We start from the raw sequence: 18,375 nt of genomic DNA, 5'->3' as shown, positions 1-18,375 counted from the left end.
ATTTTTCTGCGGCCCATCAAAATTTTCTCAAGGACCACCAGTGGACCACCGGTTGGTGATCACTGGTTTAGAAGGCTACTGAACTTGCTATGAAGGCCAAACAAAACTTGATGGAAATACATAGCATTGCAAGAATAGAATGGGGCATTTGTTAAAAGTAAACATTCAGGACTGAGAAAACTTCTTGGAAAATTAAACTGTGATATTTTTTTTCTGCCATCATGTTTTGTTTTAAAATGCCTGGGACAAATTCAAAAAAGATCAAGCTACCGTGGCTGCTAGTTTTAAAGGCCAGTTGCTATCATCAAAATCCTAAGCAACAATACTTTAAAATGCCATCTGCTTGGAAAATAACAATGGAGGATGCTATCACCTTTGTTTCCAACTTTATAGCTTTTCTCTATGCACCTGACCAACCATTACACAGTATAGAATGATAGATTAAATGAGCCACTAGCATGACCCTGCAGACATCTTCTATTACTTTCCTTAACTTGGACTCCAATTGCAGAATTTTCACAATAGCCACTGTAGGAATTCTGAGAACTGTGATCCGCATATTTGCAGATGCCCAGATTAAGGATGGATATACTACTTTTTTCCTTAATCTGCTATCCCCAGACATACTGTATTTGGATTACAATTTCCACCTTCCAGTTAGTAAAAATGGGAATGATGGGAGTTGTGGCCCATGTCATAAAGAAGGCACCAAACTGACAAGTGCAAGGACATAACTTTTAAAATATTTAAATGAATGAGCACTTTAATGTTTGCTTTATTTTGACTCTGATCAACAGGTCTACATTTTACAGGGTTATCTTAGCTTACTTGGGAACTAAAAGACAAATAGTAAATGATTGAAAGTAATATTTTTCTTTCTCCTCTGTAGGGCATTCACTAAACCCAACTTTATTTTGAATTGCACTGTGTAGAGATCCCATGATGAATAAAAAGGCAATTCTTACTTTTACTGAATTCTACAGACCCATCTCACTCAGAGATCTGCCAAAAAGAGATCTAGACTGTTAAATAAATAATAATACATTTTGAACTATAATAGTGTGAAACCATGTGCTATGCTACAACCTTAGCATAACAAGCATGTTTATTTTTAAGGGAAGCTATAAACCCTTTTGATATGTCTTGAAAATGGGAACAAAAATGTTTTTTCCAAATTTGGTAATGGAATGAAACCTGTGTGTTAATGAATGATGGAACACTGCCACCTAATGTACTTGTAAAACTGTACACAAGAAAAATAAGTATAAAATAATGTTTGAAATCAAACTCAGGTTGTCATAGATATGTGGCACCTAAGAACAAGATATGGAATGTCTTTTACAAAGGTCCATCTTTGGATATTCTCAAATGGAATGAGTATATGTACATGAAGATTGCAGGAGAGTTCTGCAGCCCTCTCATACCTTCCTGCTCAGTCAGAAGTATCTGAAGGGGATAATGTCAAGAAAGCTAAGATAGCAGCCACAATGGTATAACTGAAGTTCCACCTTGATTTTATGTTTATGTAACAGGCATAAAAACCAGACAGAGTTTAGATCACAGAATTGTGGCTGCCATCTTGATTTTTTTAACCAGACCTACAAAGCCCCATTTTCAGTGTAAAAATACCAATATTGACAAAACTAAGTATAAGGGATACACACAAGGCTCTTGTGAGGTAAAGGGAAATAAATAGTTCTATGCCTCACCCAAACATTATATCCTCGTATGTTTTAGATTTGTAAGTGACTTGGGCAAATGCTGAAAACTAGGTTAGTGAAAACTAAGCTGCTTTCTTGATGACAGAGCTCACTGGGTAAGTTAGGATCAGACATTTTCTCTAATCCCAAATTACCTTACAAGATTATCATTGTGAAACAAGAGATTATGCATGCCTTAAGCATGTATGGGATATAAATAAAATACATGTATTTCACATGTCTAAAGGTAAAGGTAAAGATTCCCCTCACACATACATGCTAGTCGTTGCCGACTCTAGGGGGTGGTGCTCATCTCCGTTTCAAAGCTGAAGAGCCAGCGCTGTCCGAAGACGTCTCCGTGGTCATGTGGCCGGCATGACTCAACGCCAAAGGCACACGGAACGCTGTTACCTTCCCACCAAGGTGGTCCCTATTTTTTCTACTTGCTTTTTTACGTGCTTTCGAAACTGCTAGGTTGGCAGAAGCTGGGACAAGTAACGGGAGCTCATCCCATTACACAGCAGCACTAGGGATTCGAACCGCTGAGCTGCCGATTTCGATCGACAAGCTCAACGTCCTCGCCCCTGAGCCACCGCATACCCTTTCTAGCAACACAATTTAACCAACCTGTTATTTCACTGGAATACCTGTTAATAACCATAGAAATACATTGGAGTTCAGTACTTACTTGCATGCAAAAGTCTGCAGATCTGAAAAATAAATGCAAACTCCCTCATGGAAACAATATGATGGTGAGCAGTCCGTAGGACCTTCTTTTTCAGATAGTGCAGAGTCATCCCTGGTTACAATAGAAGGAGCGATGACAGATTCTGAAACAATTTAGAAGGGGGATTAGTGTGTTTGAGTCTTGGGGCCAAATTTGAATGACTTGATTTGTGAGTAGGTTTTCCCACTTTTAAAACAGTAAATAACAGATGCTGGAAGAAATAAAGGCAAACACAGTAAAATGTCTACTTTGCTGGTCTCAATGCAACAGAACTGGGATACGAAATATGAATTTCTCTATGACTTTATGTTACTTAAAGTCACTGCAGAATATCACTTTCTTAATAATAGCTATTTGAGAACCAATGTGATGCAGTGTCTGAGATGCTGCATTTAGCAAGGTAAATGCAAGTCTTCACTTAAAAACAGAGTGCTTTTGGAATGGTTATTCATTACAAACCTATTACATCCCTCACATCCTGGACATAAACTGTTTCAACTCCTACCCTCAAAAAGACGTTACAGAGCACTGCACACCAGAACAACTAGATACATGAACAATTTCTTCCCGAACGCCATCACTCTGCTAAACAAATAATTCCCTCAACACTGTCAAACTATTGACTAACTCTGCACTACTATTAATCTTCTCATCGTTCCCATCACCCATCTCCTTCCACTTATGACTGTATGACTGTAGCTTTGTTGCTTGTATCCTTACAATTTATATTGATATTGTTTCCTGATTGCTTATTTGTACCCTATGACTATAATTAAGTGTTGTACCTTATGATTCTTGATGAAGGTATCTTGTCTTTTTATGTACACTGAAAGCATATGCACCAAGACAAATTCCTTGTGTGTCCAATCTCACTTGGCCAATAAAAAATTCTATTCTATTCTATTCTATTCTATTCTATTCTATTCTATTCTATTCTATTCTATTCTATTCTATTCTATTCTCAAAGAAAAGCAGGAGGGGAGGGAGGGAAGGAGGGAAGGAGAGACAGAGAAACTTGGTCCATAGCAGTTGAGGAGGAGTTAAAGAAGATTGTTACTAAGCATGACATGTAAATTAGGGTCCTTTTCTCCCCTTACTATGACAGAACATTCCAGTTCATATATAATACTATGTTTTTCTTCCACTGTGTAGCTAGCATTTTAATTAGGAAAACATAAGGACATAAGTACTGTCCTGCTAAATTGGACTCCTGTTCCATTTAGTCCAGCAGATGGATAAAATTTCATAATGGATAACCAACTGCGCAAGGAGATCAACCGATCTCCCAAAAGATATGATACTTGTAACCAGCAGTGGGATTCAAATAATTTAACAACTGGTTCTCTGCCCTAATGACCAGCTGGGTAGACGTGGCTCGGTGGTCATGTGATCATGTGGTCATGGCCAACTCTACGTCACTCACATCGATGGGCACTTTCCCTTAGCTGTTACAATGTAATAAGGGTTAACCAGAGAGGCAGTTTCTGTAAGCAGTACCAGAATGTTTCCTTCCTGCCTTCCTTACAGGATTAGCCCTGTAAAGTAGAAAAAAAACAAAAGGAGATTTCTTCCAACAACCGGTTCTCCAAACTGCTTAGAAAGTTAACAACCGGTTCTCCCGAATAGGTGCGAACTGGCTGAATCCCACCACTGCTTGTAACTATCAAACTAATAGCCATGAACCAAAGTTTTCCTCCTGAGTGGTTATTTCAGCAAAACAACAGATCGGGATATATTGATGCAGTAAGCAAGAGTAAGAAAGGGAGAATTTAAATGGAGATGTCAGAGAAAGGAATGTACATTTGTAAAGTCTACTTGTCAATTTGCAAAAACATGTACCTGCATCAGAATTGGCCCAGTTTGGGATAAGCTGACAAATTGCTAAAAATTGCTGCCTTCGTATCTCCAAGCAGTTCTCTTAGACAGTAAACTTATGATTTAATGTCAGCCTTTGCATTCTAGCTATGCGGATCAGGGAATCTGATTATGAACATAGTTTTCAATGAACCCTGATTGGAAATGTCAGCAACTCGAATCTCATGACTATTAACGAACATAAAATTATTTGATGAGTATTATGACTGACTCAATACGCACTTTCATTTATAGGCAGGGTAATGATTTCCAATAAATCTCTATTGGGTCATTCATTCCATTAACGCTGCCAAATAACAGAAGAAGAAAACATCTCCTGACATCTAGAGGCTTTGCATATTGATGAACTGATGATGTTAAACATCACCTAGAATGCAGAAAGCCTGGAAGAAGGGATAAATAATGCCAGCAACCTTACAGAGTTTGGAAATCTAGCGTCAGCAAGTACTTAAAACTTTTAACAAGGGAATATATAGTCTTTTCAGCGCCAAGAACTGCTTTTTGTGTGTGTAGGTGGGGGTGTTACAAACTCAGGTCAGCTGTGATGATTGCCTTGATGTAGTATCTCTGGAACTATCTGGAAATTTGACCCCATTTTAAAACATAAAATAAGGCTACCAGGTCCATTAGAGGCTTAATATCTCTTTACTGTCATATCTATGAAACATATTTTTGTTTGTTTTACTATAATTTGACATTCTGTAGGGGAGCATATGCAGTCCATGGCCTGCAGGTTACATTTCATTTTCCAGCTACTTTGGATATAAATTACTATATGAACTCATTAAGGCAATTCATTGAGTCTTCATATTTAACCATTGTCAGATACCAAACCAAGAATGACACCTGTCAATTCTTTCAAACTGTTCTTTAATGGTTTACATCTGTAGACAAAATCTTGCCCGACTGGACACTCTACTACCTGCAACTGCAATAAACTCTGTGAACTCTTAGGGAGTGGCTGTCTTCACTCTCTTTCTCTCATACATAAGATCTGGGCTGAGTTGCCTGTTACTTCTCTGGAATGAATCCCCTCCCTCCTGGGCACCCATCTATCATATCAATATTAAAATCAAAATGAAAATTAGTTATTCTGCTACTATCCCCCATACTCACAGTGCGAAAGTGCTTTCCTAAACTGAAGGAAAATAAATGATGTGAATACCAGTGATAGTATTCAGCCAGTTCTATCTGGTTCGGGAGAACCGGTAGTGGTAGCTGCAGGAGGCTCTGCCCAGCAGTCCGGATGTCATCACATCCCATTTTTGACGCTCTGCGCATGTGCGCGCTCACATTTGTGAATCGGTAGCAAACGTAAGTGAATACTACCTCTGTTTGGAATACCATCCTCTCCCCACCCCTACCTATCGAACTGAACATAGCTCCTTCTTGATATCTATTCAAAAGTCCCTTATACTGAGTTTTATCAACAAGCTTGGGGCCTCATGGAAATGGGGATTTAATGCAGTGGTGGGTTTCAAAAAATTTTACTACCGATTTTGTGGATGTGGCATGGCTTGGTGGGTGTGGCAGGGAAAGGATACTATAAAATCTCCATTCCCTCCCCACTCCAGGGGAAGGATACTGCAAAATCCCCATTTCCTCCTAATCATCTGGGAATTTGGAGGCAGAGAATAGATAGGGGCGGGGCCAGTCAGAATTTTTACTACCGGTTCTCCGAACTACTCAAAATTTCCATTACCAGTTCTCCAGAACTGGTCAGAACCTGCAGAAACCCACCTCTGATTTAATGAGGTATTTACATTGCGTATAGAATCTATGATCTCCCATTGTGTATAGCAGTGGTAGTCAACCTGGTCCCTATTGCCCACTAGTGCGCGTTCCAGCTTTCATGGTGGGCGGTAGGGGTTTTGTCTGATACTGAAGCACTTTCCTTTTTTTTAATTTAATTGACTTTTTAAAAAAATTCATAGCATTATTTAAAAACATTTTCATTACGTTTTCATAAAATTTCCCCAATTTAAATTTCTGAAAGTATACTATTTGTATCACCCGCACATAAGTTTAGTTCACGTTACGTAAGTGAAACTAAATGGCGCTATAGTGCGACCGCAAACAAAAGAGCCTTGTCCCAGAATAGCTCGCGCATCTCCCTACACACCATCAGCTGTAACAGACAAGCAGAGCTGGTAGCCGGCGCCCCCCCCCCAACCCAATCCATGATGTGTGAGAGGCATGCGCAGACACGGCGCATTACTGTGGAACTGGTGGGCAGTTAGAAAATTTTACTACTAACAGAGATACAAAAGTGGGCGGTAGATATAAAAAGGTTGACTACCCCTGGTGTATAGCATCTATGATATATGATTTTTGGTTTCTAAAAATACATAATAATATGTATGTTTTAATCTTACAATATTTTTATAACCATGGTCTTATAGTTTGATTGTGTGCTACCCAGACCCACGTTTCTGTGAGATGGGCAGCATATAAATATGCTAAATCAATGTGATAAATAAGAACATCTAGAAACTTGTCATAAAAAAACCCTCTAAGTAGGATGGAAAAATTATTCAGAATGCCCAGAGGTACATCCTTTATCCTAATAACTCACCAGAACAATGAAGACCATCTTTAGCGTAACCCAAAAGGCACTCACAGAAGTAGCTTCCTTCAGTGTTGATACATCTGGACCAGCTCTGATTGCACTGTTCTTTGTTAAGAAGGCATTCATCAACATCTACAAGATTTAAAAAAAAAGTATTTATAGCTGGGAGACAATATATCAGGGGTAGTCAACCTTTTTATACCTACCGCCCACTTTTGTATCTCTGTTAGTAGTAAAATTTTCTAACCGCCCATCGGTTCGGGGGGAGATGCGCGAGCTATTCTGGGACAAGGCTCTTTTGTTTGCAGTTGCACTATAGTGCCATTTAGTTTCACTTACCTAACATGAACTAAACTTATACGCGGGGGATACAAATAGTATATTTTCAGAAATTTAAATTGTCACGGGGAAATTTATGAAAACATAATGAAAATGTTTTTAAATAATGCTATGATAATTTTTTAAAAAGTCAATTAAATTAAAAAAAAAGGAAAATGCTTCAGTATTGGACAAAACCCCTACCACCCACCATGAAAGCTGGAACGCCCACTAGTGGGCGGTAGGGACCAGGTTGACTACCACTGCCATATATGAAAGAATTAATTAAATTCTTTCTCACAGAGGAGTTGGGAGGATAAAAGAAAACTGGGGAGAATAATGTATGTTGCCTTAAATTCCTGCTGAGAAGGCAGGATATAAAAACAACGAATCAAATCTGCTGTAGATGAACCTCACTCATATAGGAATGAATTTGTTTAGCGATCACTGACCATCCTGACTGTCCGGGATAATCTATTCTAAACTGAAGGCTAATCCTAATGTCAAGGCATATTACAAAGTTTAAAATGCTCTAACTTCAAACCTGAATTTATACTTGCTGTATTCCTTATTAATCATAGCTTGTATGCTTTTTGAAGGCACTGGCCTAGTGCAAGGGGTATATTCCTAATCTCAAAATGACGACCCAAGATGAAATCCATGCAAAAATATACAATATTAATATTACTCTGTAATCTGTCATGTAAACTTACCATGGCACAGTTGATCTTCCATAATGAACCCTGTCTGGCACTCACACTTGGCACCATTTTGATGTGCAATGCATTGAGAATTGAGGTCACAACCCAACAGTGTACAGTTGTCCTGATCTGTGGCACAAAATAAGGATAAGAAAATTTATCACTCCACAATTGTCTGTAGTTTATGTGTTCACAGTAGTAAATTGTTATGAACAAACTCACTAGAGCTAACCTTTTAAATTTTATCCATCTGCCCCAGTGGTGAAATCCAATTTTTTTTACTACCCGTTCTGTGGTAGGCTTGGTGGGTGTGATGCTGCTTGGTGGATGTGGCTTGGTAGGCCTGGCAGGAGAAGGATATTGCAAAATCTCCATTCCCACCCCATTCTTGGGCCAGCCAGAGGTGGTATTTGCCGGTTCTTCAAACTACTCAAAATTTCTGCTACTGGTTTTCCAAACTGCTCAAAATTTCTGCTACCAGTTCTCCAGAACCTGTCAGAACCTGCTGGATTTCGCCCCTGATCTGCCCCCTCTTTACAAGGCACGTGGGTTATGGAGAGGATGACAAACCTTCTTAGTAGCAGACCCTATTTTATGGAATATTCTCTTTCCAAGATATCTGTACCTTCTTCCCTATTTGCATTTTGCAACTGATCAAAATATTATTGATCCAGTGGGCATTCCACTTTTTTTACTCAGTTAGTTAGTGTCCTTCCTGGGGTTGAGAGGAAGTGACTGGTCAAAAGTCAATCAGCTGGCTTTGTGCCTAAGGTGGGACTAGAATTCCCAGACCCCCAGCTTCTAGCCTGATGCCATAATCCAAGGGTTGGAAACAATAGGCCTTTTATGACCTGTGAACCTCTGGCTCAGGAATTCTGGGAGTTGAAGTCCGTAAGTTATAAAGGGGCCATCGTTCCCCACTTCTGCCTTAATCACTACAGCAAGCTGGCTCTCATTCACCCCTTGGATTAATTTAAATATTGCTAGCTAGAACTTTGTACTTTTTTCTTTATTTTGTACCATAATCAGGGACCGTTTGGATTGAAGGGGCTATAAATGTTGCAAAATAAATAAATAAGTAATATTTCTCGTGAAGCTAGTTGCTGGCACAGTTTAAGCTGCCACTGCAGAGTCGACAGACCAATGATCTAAGTTAGCATAAGGCAGATTTTTTTATGCTCCAATTGCACATGATCACAACAGCCATTGGCATAAACACTGAGAACATATGTCTCCTTCTGCCCTTAGGAAATAAGAAAAGGCAATCTTTACTAGACACCACAATTTCAGCAGTCAGTGTCTGTTGCTTCTCCCGGTCATCCCCACGGCTATCACCATATTTGCTGTTAATCAGAAGATGCTGGGATGATATTTCTCCGGCAAACATTTTCTTTCCTAATGCATCTTCCTTGTATGTAGAGATACGGCCTGAAAGAGTAAAAATAAGTAGGTGATTTACACCACTGCATTGTGTCATTTCAAAATTGTTATTTACTAGTGGAGAAATATCCTTCTAATGTATTCAACTGCTAAATTAAAGCAAAAAAGGAACCATATTGTAACTGTCAAAATAGACCAGTAATAGAGTCACATTGCTTCCGTATAGGTGTAATTAAAATGACAATAGCATATTTTTCTTTTTAAATTGATTATTTTTAAATTGATTATTGAGCAGGTTTTACTATGTTATAAAATGTATTACAATGCTGTTTTATTATCACTGTTCGCAGCACTTGCCAAATGGTAGTTTGCCAGCAAGCGTCTAACATTTTAGAACCCCTAATACAGAGGTCTTCAAACTTGGCAGCTTTAAGACTTGTGGACTTCAACTCCCAGAATTTTAGGAGAATTCTGGGAATTAAAGTCCACAAGTTTTAAAGCTGCCAAGTTTGAAGACTTCTGCCCTAATAAGTCCTGATACAGAGCTAATCAGAAAAAGACTGAAGTACACTTGACATACAGTATACCTGGTTTGGCTAAAGGGTGAAGTACAAGCAGCGAAGAGGGTCTCAGCATGTTTCCTCCAAGGCGTACCTTCATGAGGCCATTTTTCTTGTCTATTCTCAGTAAGGAAGGCCTAGTCCAGTCAGATAGCCAAACATGATTCTCAAAAACTGTTATGCCATAGGGATGGCCTAGAATGCAGATAAAAGATTGGCAGTTCCACTATATACATGCACTGAGTAAACATACCAATTAACATGCATCCGATATATTTCAGTTCTGAACATTGCAGATCAAGATCTGGGCTCCAGAGATTGCATGGATTGTGCCCTAATCTCTTCTGCAATTTGAAGATTGCCCCCCTCCCCAACCCTGCTCCAGAATAGATAAAACTAAAATCTGTTTGTTTTGGGAGGAGGCATCCCTCAATCCCTTAAAACCCCTGAACAATCCTTAAAAGACTCCTAGCCCCATCCACTTTGGGACTGCAGCTTTAGTTATATACCCTACACTGTATTAGAACTGCCCCTCCTTGTTGTAAATCAAAGATTAGGGTCAGAGTGAGGCAGACTCTTTCGTCGCGAGCTTAAAACACACTTATTCATCTGCGCGGGACTGGATTAGATTTTAAATTTACTGGATTTAAATGGGTTTTTATTATTTATACTGTTTTTTAATAATTTGGCTATAGAATAAGTTTTTTAATTGTCATTTTAGTTTGTATTTATATGTATTTTTAATTGCCTGTGAACCGCCCTGAGTCCCTAGGGAGATAGGGCGGTATATAAATATGAAAAAAATAAATAAATAAATAAATAAATAAATTCCTAGGCCAGACTCTTGCCTAAAGCACATTCATCAATCTGTAATAGATGCAGAAGGAAAAACATGTGTCCTTCCATATGGCATTGGACTCCAGATGTCATCACTGCTACCACAATATTGATGGATAAAAGCAAGAAAAGCAGTTCAAACAATATATGCAGACTTTATATCACCGAGTGACTTTCTATCAGGAACATCAGATGGGAATAATCTGTCCAAGCATTAAAGCAATGAGATGTCAGTTCACTTGTAGCTTGTTCCACTAGAGAAATGGTTCTAACCGATGTTTAATTGACTTTAAATACTACAAATTACTATTTGTAATCCAAAATATTTTTGTATTGCCAGTCTTCAGTCATTTATTTAACTGTATCTAAAAAGTTCCATTATGACTTCTGATGACTTTGAGGCCTACGAGTGCAAACTCCAGATTGCAGTTATAGCACAGGTAGTTTTCAGTCAACGAACATTTGCAGGGTGATGAAAAAGTAACTTTGTGACCAATCTACACATTTATAATCTTCACAACTCTGTAAGGCAAAAGAAAGCTGAACTAAAATCATACGCCTGGTTAATGTCCATTTGCTTAACAACTGAGTTGCAGGTCCCAACTGTGATCACAAAGCAAGGACTACTTGTAGTAACATCAATTATAAGCATTGTCTTTATCTTTGCTCTATTAACACAATAGGTTGTAATCTGTAGCTTTAGGGACATAAATATTCCCACCTTCATTTCTTTGCAACTGGTGATCTTTTTTTTAATTGCACACCTGGAGCAAAATGGCACAATTTTTAAAAATCAGTCACACTTCTTGCCATTTTATGACAGGAAGCACACAAAAAAGTATAGACAGAAAAACTTCAACACTTCCCCACCCCAAACAGAGAGAATATTGGTAATCTTGGCCATATCTGCATATATGGCATATCCTCACTCGTCATTTTTTTTTGTCCTTCTTTTTGTGCAGCCAAGCCAGACTGACCATCTTCACCTAAAAGCCTGGCCCTTGCACCAACCAACAACCAGAGAATGCACAAAAATCACTGGACGTCTTAGAATGCATACACAAATGTTTCTTCTGTTCTCATATAAACATAATACCTTATCTAAGAACATAAAAAGTAACCATGCTGGATTAGGCCAAAACCTTCTTGCTAGTTGTCAGATAGATTTGCATGTATGACACTCACAAGCAGAGGTAGAGGCATAGGTCCAGCGGTGAAATCCAGCAGGTTCTGGAGAACAGGTGGTGGAAATTTTGAGCAGTTCAGAGAACTGGCAAATACCATCCCTGGCTGGCCCCAGAGTGAGGTGGGAATTGAGATTTTGCAATACCCTTCCCCCAGGAGTGGGCAGGGAATGGGGATTTTGCAGTATCCTTCCCCTGGAGTGGGGTGGGAATGGAGATTTTGCAGTATCCTTCCCCTGCCATGCCCACCAAGCCCTGCCACGCCCACAGAACCAGTAGTAAAAAAAAATTTGGATTTCACCACTGCGCAAGTCTCCTCTGCTCTTCTTCCCCTGCAACTGGTAGTTGGAAGCATATTACCACCAACTCAGTCTGAATCTCAATCATCTGCTACAATGTCCTACCAGCCAATGAATATTTCAGCTTCAACCAAAACAATGCAAGAGCACACAATAAATATAAATGTAAGGTAAACTGAGCCAAACTAGACTGCAGAAAATACGACTTCAGTAACGGAGTTCTCAGCGCCTGGAATGCACTACCTGACTCTGTGGTTTCTTCCCCAAATCCCCAAAACTTTAACCTTAAACTGTCTACTGTAGACCTCACCCCATTCCTAAGAGGTCTGTAAGGGGTGTGCATAAGAGCACCAGCGTGCCTACCGTCCCTGTCTGAATGTTTTCTTTTATTCGTATCCTTTACATATATTTATAATCATGCTTACACTTGTATCTGTCATAAAATACATGCTTGACGAAATAAATAAATAAATAAAAATTTTAAAAAATCTGTCTCCTCCACAAAAGCATCTTTTCAGTACCTTAAATTACAGGAATGGGCACTAGATGGCAGTAGTGCTGCAATAAGAACAACTACAGTAATATTAACCTTTTAATAGCCAGGCTAAAGTGGGTGGGGGGAGTATGTATTCTATTTTCTTCCCTTTGTGGGCACACAGTACTTCAATTTTCAATTTTTATTCACATTTCTTTGCACAAAAGTTCAAAAAATCGGGAGGAAGGGGGGGGAGACACACATACCAGTCCCTTTGTTAAGGTCACTCCCTTAACTAGCCCTGATGATTTATCAAAGCAAACATACATTGGAATGTGGACCAGGTGAGTCCTATCGCTATTTGCTCTCCAAAATAGAGTCTAGATATAATTCCTTTAACACTTTCCTGTTCCCATTCTAAAAAAACCCCTATTTTTCTTCTTCATTTTCCACAGGGCTGCCTGAACCTCATCTTGGGGCAGATGGAATCAAACCAGAGAAATAATGCAGTATGGATGGGTGACCAACAAACAAACAACCAGCTGACTATCATTAATATTTGCAGGAACTTGCTGCTTTTATCACTGGGACCCTAATCAATTGTCTGGATTTACAGGGATCTCCAACCTTGGCAACTTTAAGTCTTGTGGACTTCAACTCCCAGAATTCCTCAGCCAGCTTTGCTTTGCTGGCTGAGGAACTCTGGGAGTTGAAGTCCACAAGTCTTAAAGTTGCCAAGATTGGAGACCCCTAGTCTGGAACAGAATTGACGGATAAGTGGTACAAAAAAATGGAGGTCACTCTACTGAGGTAATTCTTCCATTGACATTTTGATATGTGCATTATTGGATAGAAAGCTAGCATCCCAAAGCCTCACCTACATCATTCTGTGTAAGTATTTGGCGGTTAGAACCATCCAAGTTCGCAGTTTCAATAACAGACATTTTGGCATCACACCAGTACAGCTTGTCCTCAGCGTAGTCAATAGTTATTCCACTGGGCCAAAGTAAGTCTGAATTTGCTATAATGACACGCTCTGAGCCTTGTAAAGTAGATTTTCCAATATGTGGATTGATCCCGAAGTTTGTCCAAAACAATTCCCTTTATTGAAGAAAAACAAAGTAAGTCATTGCATTTTTTAAAAATCCTTTCACGTTGCGCAACAAAGAACACATAAAAATCTATATCTGTCAGAGTGAAATATAAACAATATTCAGAGGTAATAATTTTGTGTTTTAAAATCCATGTTTGATCCCTCAACCATGATTAAAATATAGGAGGCAAAAGTCATTGGACAATTACCAGATTTATGACTGGAACAGAAAATGAAATTTATTTAGAGGAAATGCCTCATGGGGATAAGAGAAAGTCAAACATCTAGCTAACTATCTGGAGAAGAGTCAAAGAGCATGTGCTCTGTGCATGGCTGTCTGAGAAGAAAGGCAGAAGAAAGTGACCTCCGGTTACCAATCTCGTAAACAAAGAGCAGGCAGAGTGATGAACAGACAGAACATAAAAATTGTTGTGTTTAACCATTTAGTTGTGTCTAATTCTTGGTGACTCTACTAGCATACTTACTGCTCTCCATAATACCCTTCAAAAACAACTTCTTTCAGTTGTTGGATGTTCAATTTTTTGGGATTCAGCCGATTTGCACTAGTCCGGGCGAAGCGGTTGTTAAATTAAATCTCTCCCCCCTGCTTTCAAAGTAGATCCTGGATGCTGCGCTGCAGGCAACAGAGCGGCCGGCATAAGGGAAGGAGAAGACTGCTTTCCCTCTTTCTTCTTCCTGCTCCTCCTCCTTCCCTCATGCCGGCTGCTCTGTTGCCTGTTTCTCTATTGCAGCACCTCGCACAGGATCCACTTTGATAGTTGGGGTGGGGGGGACTAATTTAACAACCGGTTTGCCCAGGGTCAGATTGGGCCACGCTTCCCATGACAGCCAACCTGATGACCCTGGATGAACCAGTTGTTAAATTATTTGAATTCTACCATTGAATTTTGTACTAGATTTGATGTTATCAAATCAGCATGTTCTTTGCCCGCCCCTTCTTCTTGTTCCACTAATCATTTCTAGCATCGCTGACTTTTCCAATGAATTTGCATGCATAACATGGCCGAAGTAGATCAGAGGTAGTCTTATATTTTAGCTTCTAGTGATGTGTCTGGTTTTGTACGATTTAACACCTCTCAGTTAGTTACTCTGGCTGTCCATGGTATATGCAGTAATTTACACCAGTATCGCACTACAAAAGTATCAATTCTTCCTCAAGCAATCATTCTTAGTGTCCATCACTCACACTCACTCATATATCATTATAGGGAAGACTATTGCTCTAACTAGCCTGGTTTTTGTATTTATGAACACAGAATAAATAACTGTTTATCTATATTCTACTTTTGCTTTGTGGTCACTAGCTCATGAGGTGCTAAAGAATTAGAAGCCATTGGATCTGCACCTTCAATAACTTTTTTTTTGTCTTTTAATGAACCCGTAATCTCTTGCATCGGGGTTGAGTCAGGGCAACTGAATGGAGCTGAGTGTTTACTGGCCAGATGCCCATCCTGTCGCCAATGCAGAGTTCTCAGCAGCTTTATTCTCATTGTGCCCAGAGATAGAAATAACTGCCTCTACCTAGGATCAAACTCACAGCCTCCTGATTGTGAAGCAAGAGCTCCACCTCTAGGCCACGCCACCACTCAATCTGCACCTTCAATAACTATACCTGCAAAATCTCTGCACAGATAAAATAGTTGCAATAGAAGCAATGGTTTCACAGACTTTATTCTTGGGTGCCTTTATCACCCAATAACAGTTTGAAAACAAATTTGACTTGATATTTTACCTGGTAAACGGATGAACAGCAATTCCTTGAGGATGGAACACCTTCTCCTGGATGATTATTTTTCTCTGCATTCCATTTAGATTACTACTTTCAATGCTACATTTCCTACAAAGTAGACATACAGAATGGGGTTTCTTACTGCAATAACTTTAGTCTGTCACTTTATTTGCCTCCTTCCAATTGATTCTCTTATACCACGATATTAATTAAACATTTTAAACATTTCTCCTCAGTTCCATCTTCTCCTGTTAACAGAAGTTGTAAACTGAATAAGAACTGAATAAGACTAGGAGTAGAAGCAACCAGAAGCCATATATTAAATTAGTAACTTCATGAAAAGCATCTATTATTATGTGTACGTCTTCAATTTTTGATTCCTGGTGACTGCCTGAACTAATCCCTGTGGTTTTCTTGGACAAGATTTTTCAGAAATTGTTTGCTATTGCTTTGTTCTCAGGGCTGAAAGATAATGACTGGTCCAAAATCATCCCACTAGTTTTATGCCTAAGGCAGGGGTAGAACTCAGGCTATCCTGGTTTCTACCTTGGTGCCTTAATCTTTAGACCAAACTGGGTTTGAAAACCAGTTGTTGTTGTTGTTGTTGTTGTTATTATTAGTTGCAAAATTGTGTCTTACCCCTCACAACCCCATGGACAATGTTCCTCCAGGCCTTCCTGTCCTCTACGATCCTCTGGAGTCTATTTAAGCCGACTGCTTCTGTGACTCCATCCAGCCACCTCATTCTCTGTTGTCCCATTCTTCTTTTCCCCCCAGTCATTCCCAGCATTAGGCTCTTCTCCAGTGAATCCTTCCTTCTCAATAGTTGGCCAAAGTATTTGAGTTTCATCTTCAGGATCTGGCCTTCTAAAGAGCAGTCAGGGTTGATTTCCTCTAGGACTGACCATTTGATCACTTTGCAGTCCAAGGGACTCGCAGGAGTTTTCTCCAGCACCATAGTTCAAAGGCCTCAGTTCTTTGGAACTCAGCCTTTCTGATGGTCCAACTTTCACAACCATACATTGCAACTGGGAAAACCATAGCTTGACTATACGCACTTTTGTTGGCAGGGTGATGTCTCCAGTGGTGGGATTCAGCCAGTTTGCACCACTTCAGGAGAACCGGTTGTTAACTTTCTGAGCAGTTTAGCAAACTGGTTGTTGGAAGAAATCATTAGGGCAGAGAACCGGTTGTTAAATTACTTGAATCCCATCACTGGATGTCTCTGCTTTTTAGTATGCTGTCTAGATTTGACATAGCTTTCCTTCCTAGGAGCAAGGGTCTTTTAATTTCTTGGCCACAGTCCCCATCTGCGGTGATATTGAAGCCAAGAAAATAAAATCTGCCACTACTTCCATTTCTTCAAAACCAATTGTTACTATAGGCAAATACGGCAATTGCTAACCTGTTTCTTAAGAAGACAGTATTTTTAATGGCTTTGCTGATATAATCAAAAGGGTTCCCTTCGTATGTGGAATTCCTGGAAGGGAGATATGTGAAGTGAATTAAAAATAACATCTCGGATACAATTGACTGGAATGTGTTTTTTTTCTCCTTACAATGTTCCTTGGTTTCCTGTTTTTCCGGAGGGAGATACATTCACGGTTCAATAAAGAAATTGTGTTACATGAATGCTTCTGGTTAGAATATTATTCAGCAAAGGGTCTCTTTGAGTCTTTTTTTTTAATCTCTAAGTCTTTCTATTATGACTAATCTTAAGTACACAAATGCATGCTACCATTTCAGAAACATTTCAGTTACTCTCTCTCTCTCTTTTTTTTTTTTTGCCACTTGATTAGTTATCACCATATTTTTCACTTTCAGTAGGTGTCCTACAATATTTATGTAAAAAGCATACCCGGGGTCAGTCCAGTACAATTTGCGATTAATCCAATCCAAGGCTAGTCTTTCTAATCTCTCACTTGCGTCACATACAACTTTTTCACGACTGGTGCCATCCAGATCAGATCTCTCTATACAGTTCAGGTCTGTATGGGTAAAATAAATCTGTAAGAAGAAAACGGAAGGTTTATAGATGATTATAGGTTGTCCTCAACCTATAACCGCAGAATTTCTGTTGCTAAGCAAGTGAGTTGTTAAGTGAGTTGTGCTCAATTTTACAGCCTTGCAATCTTTTTTGCTACGATTGTTAAACAAATCATTGCGTGTTGTTAAATAAATCAAGTCAGGGGTGTCAAACTCAATTTCATTGAGGGCTGCATCAGGGCTGTGGTGGACCTCAGGGGGCTGGATGGGCATGGCCGGGTGGGTGAGTGTGTCTGGGTGGGTGGGCATGGCCAACTTGATGCCACTCCCCAAATTCTCTACATGGGGCTACCCCTGAGGTGCACCCGGAGACTTCAGCTAGTGCAGAACGCAGCTGCGCGGGTGATTGAGGGAGCACCACGTTGCTCCCGGGTAACACCACTCCTGCGCAGTCTGCACTGGCTACCTGTGGTCTTTCGGGTGCGCTTCAAGGTTCTGGTTACCACCTTTAAAGCGCTCCATGGCTTAGGGCCCGGGTACTTACGGGACCGCCTGCTGTTACCTTATGCCTCCCATCGACCCGTACGCTCTCACAGAGAGGGTCTTCTCAGGGTGCCGTCCGCCAAGCAATGCCGGCTGGCGGCCCCCAGGGGAAGGGCCTTCTCTGTTGGAGCACCTACTCTCTGGAACGACCTTCCACCCGGTTTGCGCCAAATCTCTGACCTTCGGACCTTTCGTCGGGAATTAAAAACTCATTTATTCATTCAAGCGAGACTGGACTGATTTTTTAGATTTTTTAAATTTCTAAATTTTAAATTTTTAAATCTTCTGTAATTTTATATGGGGTATTTTAGGTTGGTCAATTTGACGGTTTTAATTCGGCCATTATGGAATAGGTATTTTAATTTGATTTTTAACTTT

The 18,375-nt window shown here is 39.7% G+C and overlaps 1 protein-coding gene across 1 annotated transcript in view; it reads right to left on the bottom strand.

Moving 5' to 3' along the window:
• EGF (epidermal growth factor) overlaps positions 1 to 18,375 on the bottom strand; it is a 55,701-nt gene that overhangs the window by 9,771 nt on the left and 27,555 nt on the right. The window contains exons 11-18 of the mRNA XM_058193647.1: positions 17,327 to 17,475; positions 15,472 to 15,576; positions 13,503 to 13,726; positions 9,858 to 10,025; positions 9,163 to 9,318; positions 7,903 to 8,019; positions 6,878 to 7,003; positions 2,389 to 2,530 (exon numbers count right to left, since the gene is read on the bottom strand). Of these exons, the coding sequence (XP_058049630.1) occupies positions 2,389 to 2,530; positions 6,878 to 7,003; positions 7,903 to 8,019; positions 9,163 to 9,318; positions 9,858 to 10,025; positions 13,503 to 13,726; positions 15,472 to 15,576; positions 17,327 to 17,475 (1,187 nt within the window). The remainder of the gene's footprint in view (positions 1 to 2,388; positions 2,531 to 6,877; positions 7,004 to 7,902; positions 8,020 to 9,162; positions 9,319 to 9,857; positions 10,026 to 13,502; positions 13,727 to 15,471; positions 15,577 to 17,326; positions 17,476 to 18,375) is intronic.

Source organism: Ahaetulla prasina, chromosome 8 (assembly GCF_028640845.1).
Source record: "Ahaetulla prasina isolate Xishuangbanna chromosome 8, ASM2864084v1, whole genome shotgun sequence".
Classification (NCBI taxonomy): Eukaryota; Metazoa; Chordata; class Lepidosauria; order Squamata; family Colubridae; genus Ahaetulla; species Ahaetulla prasina.
Note: the sequence above shows the minus strand (reverse complement) of the source record. Positions and strands in the feature narration are given on the sequence as shown.